At 32.4% G+C, this 14139-nt stretch overlaps 1 protein-coding gene across 2 annotated transcripts in view; it reads left to right on the forward strand.

Annotated features, from left to right (window-relative positions):
* The window catches only part of LOC105207882 (cytochrome P450 6k1), a 32661-nt gene extending 18660 nt beyond the window's left edge, over nucleotides 1–14001 (forward strand). Inside the window, exons 1-6 of one of the 2 annotated variants that reach the window (XM_011177544.2) lie at nucleotides 9577–10257; nucleotides 11574–12108; nucleotides 12215–12580; nucleotides 12781–12965; nucleotides 13270–13558; nucleotides 13643–14001. In XM_011177544.2, the coding sequence (XP_011175846.1) occupies nucleotides 11589–12108; nucleotides 12215–12580; nucleotides 12781–12965; nucleotides 13270–13558; nucleotides 13643–13821 (1539 nt within the window). In that variant the 5' untranslated portion in view covers nucleotides 9577–10257; nucleotides 11574–11588 and the 3' untranslated portion in view covers nucleotides 13822–14001. Of the gene's footprint in view, nucleotides 1–9576; nucleotides 10258–11573; nucleotides 12109–12214; nucleotides 12581–12780; nucleotides 12966–13269; nucleotides 13559–13642 lie in introns of those variants that run through there. The other variant, XM_039446987.1, reaches the window with a different exon arrangement.
* The last annotated feature ends 138 nt before the right edge of the window (nucleotides 14002–14139 follow it).

The raw sequence follows: 14139 nt of genomic DNA on the forward strand, positions 1-14139 counted from the left end.
TATTTTATTAGTATTTCTTATCATAATATATAAATTACTCTTTTCTCTAAAACAAAAAACTGAGAATGTTTTTGTTTTATAAATACTTATTATATATTATAAAATGTTACATTAAATATTTTTTAGCTAAATTTTAGTTAAACATTTTCTTTTTTGAAACTCATACTTATCGTTAACACTCATTCTAGAAACAACTTCACAAATAAATTATAGTTTATTTTGATATAATATAGATGCCAAAATTATAGAATCATGGTAAAATCTTGATTTTTGCAATTTTTTAACACATTTTACTATTGATATTTTTATTATTTGTAATAAAATGACGGATAGTAGATGAAAACTTAAAACCGTTGGTTCGAATTGTCTCGAGTGATAATAAAAATATGTAACGCGTACCTTCATTATCTTACTATCAAATTGTTTTATGTTACTTACGAGAGAGACGAGTAAAATCAGTAGTGATTTTGTTACCGACGATGTCGATGAAATACTGACGAGCAATCAATAAATTATAAGTCATACTACTTATCAAGTACGATTTATCTTGTTGTCAGCACAGTTTGTTAAAAGTTAGAACGGTAAATAAATCGATTTAATCGAACATTAATGTAAGCATTCAAGAAGTTTATCAGGTAATTGGCCGTGCCGCGATTAGATGATTCATTAAGATATTAAACATATTAACACAACATATTAAATACGATTACTTATAAATTTTATGAACATTAGATACAATAAAAGAGTGGTAGATGTCCATTTTTTTATTTGTATTTTTTTTTTTTTTTTATCTTTATAATATAATAACTTTTATATTTCAAATTAATCATATGGGCAAATATACAGATGTTATACAAAATCACCTGTCATAATACTTACAATAAATAAGTACTTGTGATTATTCAAATTTTAAAATTGCATTCGAGATACTGATTTCTGTGAAAAATAAACGTTCGATAATGTTTACTGTCTTATTTGTCGACACACGTCTTGCATTAATAATGTATACAAATTAAAAGTATTGTACACAAGGCGATACTATTTACTTTATCTTATCAGGAAATCATAAATATTTTGCGTAGGATACGTCTTTTTTAAATATTATTTTTCTATTATATTATTTTCTTGTATATTGTTTAAATATACCGTTATCTCTGTTATCGCAATTTTTCTTTGAATCAATCAATTAATTATCTGCAGTCATTATCACTGTCTTTCGAGTCTTTAAAGGAATAGAAAATTGTGCTATACCAACTGAATGTTTAATTGAGCGTTTCATGACACAGAAAGCGAAATTTTTCATTTTTCTACACGATAACGTTAAGTAATCGAACCAATGCGCACCAAGAGCTGCATTATTAACTAACCGCATTTTACACAACATGCTGTGCCAGAGGTCGATGACTCCGGCAGTATCTATTTGGACATCGGAAGACAAGGATACTCTTTCTTTTCTCTGCAAAGTGAAAAACCTAAAAATTACGTTCTACAATAATTTACTACTAAACGTAATTTTCTATATGTAGCATTATTTGCAATTTCTAAATCAATTAATTTATTCTGTGTTTCACAATTTTGCATCGTTTTGAACTTAAAAAATCACGCTCCACAATTATTTACTACTAAATATAATTTTCTTAATAGTCATTATAATTTCAAAAGCAGTTAATTTATTTTGTATTTCATCATTTCAAGAGAATTTATTCTTTACGCTAGCCTATCTTTTAAATTAACATTTTCGCGTTGTACTACGTAGTACGTACGCTTGTAATGAAACTATTACATACTTGATAGTATCTTCGATGATGTAAGTCGAACGAGCAATTGAGAAATATCGATTGCCGTGATAGTAATGCCGGACGGGACGAAGACTGGCATCTTTAACGTCATAGTCTATTTGTCGCGTTAAATCCACAAGTAAAGTGGTTCACTGTCACGCGACTGTATTACGAAGGGAAAGGAAAATCTTCCCACAACTGCGGGAACCGGACTCATAGCTACCAGGAACCAGGAAAGAAGAGCACACAGGAAGAGATGTATGTGACAAAAAAGAATGTGTGAGCTTCATGCAGTTTATGGCACTTGTACACTGCATTCCTGGGAATTTTAAAGCAAAAAGTAATAAAAGAGATTGTAGAAGAAAGGTAAAATAAAAGTAGGAATAAAGTATCGAAGGAATGAGTCAGCTTTACCGTACCGTTATTAATATATTCAAAGACGAATGACTAGAGAATAATAATGTTGAAATATTCAAGATAAATAAAGGATAAGAAAAGCAAAAATAAGAACGACGAGTTATCGACTTGCGGCGGCGAGAAGATGCAACTTGGTGGATCTGAAAGTCACTGAGAGCACACGGCAATCATATTCGTGATTATCGCTTAGCTACTGTACTCTCTGCTCTCACTGCTGAAAAGCAAAAATAACACTTTCGACTTTTCCCTTTCTACCATCCGTAACAATTGGAGGAACGATGCGTGATAGACGCGATATACTTTAGTTCTGGACTGCGTCTTACTTTCGACAAATTTTTATACGATTGCGGTTGCCGCGCAATACACCCAGTACGTATCGATCAATCACCCCGCGGTGATCGATAGACACCACTCATCAGCCGGCTTTTCTTGCCAAAGTAGAAAAGAAAAATTGCATGATCGATGATAGCTAAAAATACAATCCTTCGAAATGATTGTATTCGCGCGGGAGGAAGAGGTATCTCGACAATGGATTCGCGATGGTAAAAGAGAGGAGAATGTGGATAAATAATGCATCCGTTGTAATAGCGGCGCGTTTCTTCTCGACTCCGAGAAAGGAACAGTAGGTCACCCGGTGCGACAGAAAACGCGGGCTGACCCGATGTTTCTTTCTTGGTATTAGAGACAAATGGCTGCCCTGACCTCCTCCAATTGTGTGACAACCGGCTGCACTGCGAATGGTACGAGAGGCCGACTTTTTAAATCTATCAACGATATCGTTATGAGAGTCAGTATAAATAATTACAATTATTAATAACTTATAGCAGTACTGATTAGAAAGTCATGAATTAGAAAGTCAAATACATTAAGATAAATCAAGATGTCTTTATGTATAACATAAAATAATGTCAAGTGGAAATGTGATTAGATTGAAATATTGATGTTAATTAATAATTGTGAATTAATAATGTTAATTAATAATTAACAATTAAGTAACATTAATGAGCACTTGGAAAATAATATTAAAGAAGTTTAGTTAGTAATAAATTTAATATAAACACGAGACTTGGTTAAAATCTTTTCCAACGGAACTTTATTATTCTAACTATACAGTTTTTATTCATGTAAAAATGGGCGAGTTTTTTTATTGTGTTGGAAAATTACAGAGTAAAAATTATATCGCGTTGGAAAAGTACAGAGTTAAAATACTATCTTTTTAAGAACTTTATTGCACTTTGAACGTAGAATACCACTTACGCGCAAGGATTTAAAATCTGCTTAAGAGGATGCTTAACACGGTTCTTTTTTACCGATTAAAAACAAATAATTTTTGTAGACAAAATTCTTCTAATTGCATTTACAGATTTCAAAATCCTTCTCGTCAATTAAAGTATAGACATTAATGGACCTCATAGTCCACTTTATGCCAAAAACGTTGAATTTATATCTTTTTTATCTAATCTTAGCTGGCTCTGTAATATAGAGCTGTAAACGGGTGCCAAATATTTGCTTCATAAATATTTGACGGTCTTTTCGTACAAAATGAGTGTACTATGAGCTCCAAATTGGACGCCGGAACAACGTAGAATTTTCAAAATTTGGCTTAGAAGTCTAATATAAAAGATTTTTGTCTGCAGAAATTTGTAAGCACACGTACGTCCAATCTCGGTATATCACAGCTGATCGCAGCCAGAGAGGAACCTGAGAGCGGCCACGCCGGCCTTTTTCTTATAACGCTAAAATTTCCGGCGCACTAACGACGCACATCCAATTCTGGTCGGAATATTGGAAAATTGGAAAATTATTTTCAATTTTTTTTGTTTTCTTTATCCTTATATAGCGTCCATTATACATTACTGTGGAAAAGGACTTTTAAATCTGTACATGCAATTAGAAGAACGGCTTGCCCGAAAATTAACGTTTGGTCGGTAAAAAAGGACAACTTTAGCATCACCTTAAGACTCGTTACATAGTCATGAAGGCGGAATATATAATATTAATTCTTTAGAAGCCCCCCTGGCGAGCAGGATCTTATATACGTTTCTATTTGCACAAAAACAGTATTAATAAAAGTTGAGAAGTTAATAATATTGATAAAAGTTAAGTAAATTTGAATTTGATTCGTTATGTATAACCGTAAGTAATATATTCAACAGCAATGAATCGTTATAACAGGAATACTTAAATTAAATTTTTTGGCTGACTGATATCAAATAATTTTAATAAAAAGATATAATTCCTGACAACATAAAACAAATCGCGTAAAAAAAGTACTGTTTAAAAGAAGAAAATTACTTATTAACTGATAGTATAATCACAGGAATGATCTCATCGAACTAAGAAACACTTATAAAAATTAGAACATTGGAGAATTTAGTAAGCAAAATGATTTAACATTCTTAATGCATAAATTGTTCAATTTGTATTTAAAAAGATCAGAATTTAATTTGTTTAAACAATAAATTTAATAGTGAAAAATTAATCATGATAACAAATGGAAATTTTTGAAAACGTATGAATTGCAATTTTAGTAGTACCACAAGCAGCTATTTTCTTCACGGTTGGTTACAAAACTTCTTAGTTGGTAATGGTTCTACGAAATCCCGATACATCCGGAAGTACAAGATAGGCTTAGAAAAGAAATTCTTGGTGCGCTTTACAAAACTAATGCCAAAATCACATATATAATATATGACAAGGCATGCAAACATCGTATAAAAAACATAGTATGAAAATATAACATTGTACTCTTTAATAAGTTTTATTTAACCTTTATAATAAATTACTCGAATATCATACTGTTTTTTATATCTTCTTTACTACTCCTCTTCTTCTTCGACTTATTATTCAATGTCATCAAATTTTTATAAATTACATCCTAAGTAATAAATATTTTATAACTGTTGCTGCTAGTAAGCTTTATATAAAAGAAACTTACAAAGCGTGCAACATTTGTAATACAAATAGCTCACATTTATCTTCCTTACATAACTTTATATACTGAATTTATACACATTACGTTATATATTAAATTCAATTACATTATTTAAAAGCTACATTGCAGGCTTTCACAAGCCAGATTAAAATTAAAAAAAAATTAATATCCAACATATTTTTTAAAATTACATACACATCTATAAAATAAATCTCAGCTATCCGCTGATATTTAGCTTTTATAAAAACGTCATGAAAACTAATAACTTATGCCCTTTGTAATGTCTAAATACACCGTAACAAAGTAATTTTAACAATTGTTTTTAGAATTCAACGCGAATTATACAAAAATTCATAACTCATCCACACTAGCTCACGATCTTCTCTTCTTTATTATTAATTTAACAATATATTATAATTTAAATATTATTAACTTAGATTCCTGTACACAGAACGCTTCTTTAATTAAAATAAAAAATTTCTAACACATTTTTACAATGTTTCAAAAACGTTTCTGGAATATCAAAATATACACTTGCAAAATCTTATAAAAATATTAGATTACGGAAAATTTAAAAATTTATAGTATTATATTAAAAAGTTACTGACAATTTTATAAAAAATTGCAAATTGTAATGCTCTAAATATAATTGAAAATATTATTTTTGAAGTATTTTAAATCCGAAATAAATTAAAGTATATTTAACTTTAAAATATATTTTAAATTTAAAATATTTTTGATATATTATTTATATAGTATTAATTATATTGATAGAATCACAAACGCTATATTTCAGAACGTTTTCAGTAATTTTTTTTAAAGTTACTTTGAATTTAAAGTACTTATTTCACAATATTCAAAATTGCGCCCGTGCTTCTGAAAGTTGTAGTGACAAGTGTCACTACACAAAGTAATAACGCTCGCGACAACACACCGTGCAAACGTGCGGCTTCAATGCGGCTTTTACGTTGCGTTTTTTACGCATTCTTTATATACAAACTTACATTGAATGAAAGGGTAAAACGGCAAATTTATCTCTTTGTTATCTTTCCTTTTTTGTTCGATACTTTATTCAAGATTATTTCTTATGGTATGCAAATAAAAGGTGTATACAATCATTAATAAACATCCTGTTTGTCAGTTAGATGATAATAATCCAGTGCGCCATAATAAGAGCTGTGAAATCTGCATACACAGCCCAAACTTGTAAAATTATTTTTGATCGTCTTGCATAAGAAGTCAATGATACCGTTTTATCGATTTATTCCTATAAGACGTATACGCTGAATCACATTTATGTATCTGACATATCGATTCATATACACACAAAAAAATGAATTCTTAATTCACGAATATTTTTATTCTTGAATGCTATTTGTTTTCATTTAAGTACCTATGAAATGTTCTATTCAATTACAACTGTTCACTTTTATCAATAATAAATAGATTTATGCAAAGTATATTTTATTCTTAAGATCGTATTCTTGTTTCTAATATCATATTGTTCTCACGACGAGCTCAATCACGTTATTTGAAAGCTGTTAATCTTGGATTAAGAATTACATATTTGAAAGTGCGCTCGACTTATACTCAAACTTCGAAGCTCACACTTGTTTCGCGTTCATGGGCAACAGATGCAACAGTGTGCGTGATAGCCGGTGGATCCTAGTAAGTATCAAACAAGTTGATTCAATGATTATGAGATAAGTGAGAATAGTTTCGTAAGTGAAATATTATATTCACAGAGTATATCTCCAAAATGTGATCATATTCTATACTTTCAAAGATATGTAAGATGTTCAGCTCGTCATACCTAACGTCGTATAACACTCAATGCTTAGACTTAAAAGATTTTCAAATTGTCACGTTCAATATACAATAAATGAAAAGACGTTTCAGTATCGATTGTCAACAGGTGATGTACACGCGCTTTAAAATACTCCATTCTCTCTCGTAGATTATTTTTTAACAGCTCGTATGCGTCACATACGAAAAAGGAAATTCAAAAGCAACATACAACGTTTCGATCCCATCGATCCTCTTAGAAGTCGTTAATTTGATTTAACATTCTTAGATTAATTAAAGCCTCTTAATTATCATATCGAGCATTTGTTATTTAACTCTGTGCACACTATGGGTAAACATTATTATCGACATTGTAGAACGCACGCCGTTTTGTGCCACGCGATATTAACATTAAATTGCACAAAGCACGATTAAACTAATTGAGTAATTAAGTGAATCGTTAACGGTATTATATGCGATTGATTAATCAACGATATTATCGTTTTACGTGGCGCCACATAACACTACAGAAACACGAAAAGCTAGTGCAAAGAGATAAAACGTCTCCTTACAATTTACGCTTAATATTATATATTATTTCTTATGCTTTTAAAAAGTGAGGCATTGGCCAGTTGACTACAAGCGAAAAATAACTTTTTCTCTCTATCCATGAAAAATAATTTCTGTTTTTCATAACAATTTATAATCTGTAATATATTTTTTAGCATATTACTTAATCTCTTTTGATCCTCTCTCACAGCATTGTACGTTTTGTACGCATGTGCAAAAGGAGAGAACACGCATGATTACAGCACAGTATCACCGTTTTAGTTCCATTTTTTGACCTTCTTTCAAAATTAATATTATCTACTGGATCATAATTTGTAATTTGTACTTTTAATTTATAAATTCCGTCAGTGATTGACCCAAGTTCTGCATTTATTTGATAGAGCATTGAAAGCTGTTTTCATGAAACCGTAAATCACTAAGAAAATAATTTATTTTAATTAATATATTTTAATTACTTATTATGGTTAATATTAATACATTAACTTAATGTTAATATATTAACTTACTAGATAAAAACATTTTTAAATGACAAAATGTTGGTAATTTGTTTCACTTTGGGATCTCTTTAAGGGGGCATATAAAACAAACGAGTCGGCTGTCATTTACAACGAATCCGAATGCGCTCGTGTTACATATGCACGAGGCGCGAAATTACTTTCATTCGTCAAATCTGTCGCCGGCTCTGTCATTGCGGAGGGAGACAACGCAAAACATGCATTATTCAATATTAATGACGTTTGCAGGGTATCTGTAGAATTCCGCAGAACAACGCAAAAAAAACAAGCATAAAATATTGTAAATATTTATCTAAATAATATCTATATAGAAAAAACAGTTTTGATGAAGTAAAACTAAAAGTTTAATTGGATACATATTTGAAAATAATTCTATTGGATTATCAAAATAATTATGCATGGCGTTAAAGCACGATAAGCAAAGCTGCAAAAAATGTTGATGCTCTAGCAACCAATTTGAGTGTCCTATAATTATTTGGATGACTCTACAAAATTATTTTCAGATCTGTATTCAGTTAAATTTTTTTTACACATCAGCAACACCGTTCTTTCACGTGATAAAAGAGCAGTACAAAATTATTTAAAAAAAAATAAAAGAAGGCGCCAAGTGTGTACACACACCTAAAAATCTTTATTTTTTCTGCAAAACCCAAGTGGTACCATCCTTGTATTTTGTATACAAAATAATACAAAAATACTACCACTTATAAGTATTTAAAGATTTTTAGGCGCGCGCACACACTTAGCGCCTTTTTTACCTTTTTTTGAAAAGGTAATTTTGTACTGATCATATATTACGAAAAACTTAATTATATTTATGCTATATTGTAAATATCATGTGATGAGTTTTTAAGGATTTGCCGTACAATTCAGGCATGACTACGTGGGCGCCCAAAAAGCATGCGAGGAGGAGAACATGCTTCCTCTTCCCACAGTTGCTTCTTCCCGTCTTTCCTTCTGACTCTGCGATCCACCAATCCCCTCCATACGACCGCTCTCGGTCCCTACTATGCTACAGTATGTGAACGTGACTCGCACGTGTGGAAGGGAAAGCGGAGAAGCTCGAACTATACGTACATAATGCATTTACACTATGCACCGTACATAATACATTTTGCTGTTTCATACATGTTTTATACGTATTATACGTTTTATACGTAGGAAATATAAAAAACCACTCAAAACGCTAAATTGCCCAACTCTGTTCATAATGGCAATTTAAGAATGTTTACGCAATGAATGGAACAAATCTGTGACCTTTACGGTATCGTTATAATAAACTTTGTACAGATACTACATGATACAAATAACTTGCGCAATGGTACTATAACCTCATTTAAGAAAACAGAATTAGACACAATAATTTAACGCAGGCATGGCCCACAAACTATAGTTCTCCGCTTTGCCTTCCACCTATCCCCTTCATACGACCGCTCTCAGTCCCTACTATGCTACAGTATGTGCACCGTCACGTGCACATACTGTAGCATAGTAGGGACTGAGAGCGGTCGTATGAAAGGGATAGGTGGATCGCGGAGTCAGAAGGAAAGACGGGAAGAAGCAACCGTGGAAAGAGGAAGTATGTTCTCCACCTCGCATACTTTTTGGGCGCCCACGGGGTCATGCCTGATTTAACGTAGCTAATCAGTCAATGAATCGTGGCAATGGCAGATAATTTTAAAAGATCTACAACGTTCACAAATAACTTACGTAACAGTACTATTATAACATCGTTTTCAAGAGTGCACAATTTAGCGTTGCTCGATCAACGAACCGTGACCTTGGCAAATTAATTTAGCTTAGCTGTCGCCCGTTCTTAAATGTTATGGTTCAAGGGCGTAGAGCGTCATTTGTTTGTCAGACAAAATAGCTTAGGACCATAGCTGTTGGTTCGCGAGCGGAGTGAAGAGCTCGAGGGGAGACACTAGGCGTTGCCTCGGAAATCGGCTACCGATATGCCACTCGCGCTAATTTAAAAGAACTGCGACGCTCATAGTCATTCTTTACGAACCATTTGGTGAATCCGGTGGTCCATCTTACCGATTCACATTCTCCGGGAATAACAATTAAAAAATCGACTTGTGAATTGTGCATCCGATTAAATAATTGTATCCCGCGACAATAATACGCATTATCATCGCTCGACGATAGCTTCATCTCTGGCGAGAGTGAATTTCAACGATCTTCGCGCAGTTGACGCTAGCTGACGAAACCTCTGTCCGTAAACGGTGATCGCCGTTCGATCGATCTGTGTCTGGTAAGTTACACTGCATATAGACTGTAATACTGATGATGCGTAACGCTTCGAAATCGTTCCGTTTCTTAAATGCGCGCAGGAGTTTGTATTTTTTTGTTAATTAATACGTTTTTTTATATATAAAATTAACCGAGTGTTAATCCTTTCGGTGATGCGCCCGCCATATGGCGTAAAGTATTAAAAAAACGTGAAAATCATACTGGTATCACTTAAAGTGGTATCTAGGAGTTTGTTTGATCGCTAATTGCAAATTTGACATGAAAACAAGCAAAAAACTTGCAGATTTCTACAGAAATTGTAGTAGTAGTATTAAATTATCTCCATTAATATAATTTTATTATGACCCCAAAGTGTATCGGAAGGAGACTGCAACGATGATTTTACACTTCATTTTTGTGTATTTTAGTTTGGTTTTATTTTATTTTTTACTTGTTATTTCTTTTTTATTTAATTTTTAATTTTTTGACAATCCACCCTGTCTTACGAGCCAGTCCCTTACAGTATTTATTGGTAGGTAATGTAACGTATGATTCCGACACTGTATACTCATTCTCTTTTTGTCGAATACTCACGTGAGTATTCGACGAAGAAAGAATGAGTGTACAGTATTAGAATCATACGTTGCGTTACCTACCGATAAATACAAAGTTAACTTTTTTCGAACTTTGACCCTAAATAACTTCTGAACAGGTGAACGTATCGACCAGAGATTTATGGTAAATAATTTCTTTGTTCATACCCTTTCAAACAATATAGTACAATATAGAAAATTCCAAAATTTTTTGACTGCTGTTTTGGACCACTCAGTTTGGCCCCTGTCTACCACTGAAAGGGTTAATAGAAATTAATTGTGTTTATAAAATATTTAAATTTGTTTTATAATAAAAATCTGTTTTCTAAACAAATCTTATAAATTAATATCTGTATTAATGCCCAATACTTGTTGTCTGCTCGAATAGCGCTAGAATCATCATCGCGCGCGTGTTTGCCATTATCGATTTATTTAATGGTTTTGATCTCGTCAGCGCAACGGGTTTTTTTCAAAATACGTATTGAAATCAGACAGTTGTTAACCAGCGACAAGACAAGATGTACGTATAAAGCAAGTCAATCACAAGAATTATTAAACAGTTGTTATATTTGGTGAAAAACGTTGTAAGTTCAGTGCCATTCTATCAATTCCGTACACTTGTATATAATTGATCGATTCTTCAGCTATTTATAATATAATTAATAAACAAATAAATATTAGCGACGAGTTGCTCATATAATCATCCATTTTTTTTTTAGACTAATATAAAAATGTGTTTTTGTAGACAAAGTGGCAAACAATGGCACTTATAACGGTTTACTGGAGTTTGGACGTCATAATAATTTTTCTAACTCTCATGGCAACTGCTTACCTTTATATGACGCGCAATTTCAAATACTGGAAAAAACGGGGTATTTTGGAAATGACACCGACGCCTTTCTTCGGCAATTTCAAGGAGTGTTTATTTCTGAAGAAAGCACCGGCGTATTTCCTAAAGGATATTTACGATGAAACGAAGGGCGTACCGTACGCGGGTTTCTACGTATTGGACAAACCCTTCCTGCTGGTTCGCGATCGAGAACTCATCAAGAAAATTTTAGTGAAAGATTTCAACTGCTTCTCGGATCGATACAATTCGGCGGATCCTGCGGATCGCATAGGGTACGCGAATCTTCTTTTTATCAGAAATCCAGCCTGGAAGACGATAAGAACGAAACTAACGCCGTTCTTTACGTCTGGTAAAATGAAGAAGATGTTCAACTTGATGTTAATATGCGTAAAGAATTTAGATGAATATCTCAATTCACTACAGTTAGAGGGTGAGTACTGAATAATTCATAAAATGCGAAGCATTGAGAGGGTATTCTAGTCTAGAGCGCGATAAAATTTGCCTATTTAAAAAAAAATTAATTTAATTGATGGCAGGTGAGGGAAAGACAATAGAAGTAAAAGATTTAAGTGCCAAATTTACCACGGATATAATCGGCGGTACCGCTTACGGGCTCGACGTGAATTCATTCAAAAATCCAGACGCAGAGTTCCGCAAATATGGCAAGATGATGTTTCAGTTTAATTTGATTCGCGGCTTGGAGATGCTCGCGATATTTTTTCTTCCAACTGTAACTCGTTTGGCACATTTAAAGATGTTCGGCAAACAGCCCACGGAGTTCCTGCGAAAAGTCTTTTGGGAGACGCTCACTCAGCGCATGAAATCTGGCATAAAGAGAAACGATCTTATCGACATCCTTATTGAACTTAAAAATAGCAATAATAAGGATCTACAAGATTTCAGTAAGCGAACTAAAAACTAATTTCAAGTTTATGCAAACATATTTAAAAATTATATTTAATAGAAACGAATACGTATGTAGAATTTAATAGAATTAACGAGAAATTAAGACTAATTTGATTAATAATTATGCTAACGAAATTGTAGCGCGTAATGAAATTGTTCAAAAATTTATAATTAAATTAAAAAATATAAATTTCAGCGTTTGATGGCGATGATCTTCTGGCACAACCAGTTAGTTTCTTTGCAGCTGGTTTTGAAACCTCTTCAACAACTACGGCCTTCGCATTATATCAACTCGCGGTGGAACCTGAAATTCAGAATACTCTGCGAAAAGAAATTCTCGAGGCACTTGATGAAACCAATGGAGAAATTACATACGACATGGTATACGACTATCATCCGCTACTTTTCCCATATTCATATTTTATAAATTTTCTTTTAGACCTGTTGTACTGTTTGCACTTTTTGCATTCAGAATGTTCGCTTGCTCTCTCTCCCCCCCTCCCCTTTCCCCTCTCCCTCCCTTCCCCCTCTCTCTCTCTCTCTGCTCCCTCCCTCCCTCTCCTCCCTCTCTCTCTAACGTCTAAATATATATTTATTTTGTTTTAAGTACAAACATTTTTGGAGATTTATTATCTCAAATTAAATTAATTATCAATTTAATAATGATATAATTTTTTATTACTAGACATCGTCGTTACCGTATCTCGATATGGTGGTCTCAGAAACTTTGAGAATGTATCCACCATTGGGTTATATAAATCGTATGACTAATCAGACTTATGAAGCGCCAGAATTTAATCTCGTAATTGAGAAAGGTACACCAATTTATATCTCGATGCTTGGCCTGCATTACGATCCGGAATATTTTCCCAATCCGAATAAATTCGATCCGGAACGATTTAATGAAGAAAATAAACGTAGCAGACCGGCATGCGTTTATTTCCCATTTGGAGAAGGCCCACATGCGTGTATAGGTGCAAGAACTGTTCTTAATATAATCTCTATTAAAATATTAAGATATTAAATATTACGTAGTACTGTTTTATAATACTTTGCAGGCATCCGCTTCGGGCTTTTGCAAACAAAGCTAACGTTGCTTCAGATCTTAAGCAAATACGAGGTGACACCGTGTGAAGAAACTATGGTACCAATGACAATTGATCCGAGAGCAGTCTTGACGGTGCCCTTAAACGGTGTAATCCATCTTAATTTCCGAGAAATTAATACTTGTGCTTAAAATTTATTAAGACAAAATATTTACTTTAAATCATAAAGAATGTCCAATTAAATTTAATTTTATCTAAGTACTGAATCAATATTTTAATTAAAAAAATAATAATATACGACTAAACGTTTTAATTAAAACAATTATATGATTGAATGTAAAAATTAATAACAATAAATATATTGTGCCAAATATACGTATTCTGTTTTATGCGTTTTAAATTGATTATTTAAAATTATATATTAGTATATTATATTAGTTTATTTAAATTTTAAATAAACTAATATATAATATTAACATATTGAAGATTAATAAATCAAATCGTATTTC

The sequence above is a fragment of the Solenopsis invicta genome, chromosome 3 (genome assembly GCF_016802725.1).
Source record: "Solenopsis invicta isolate M01_SB chromosome 3, UNIL_Sinv_3.0, whole genome shotgun sequence".
NCBI lineage: Eukaryota > Metazoa > Arthropoda > Insecta > Hymenoptera > Formicidae > Solenopsis > Solenopsis invicta.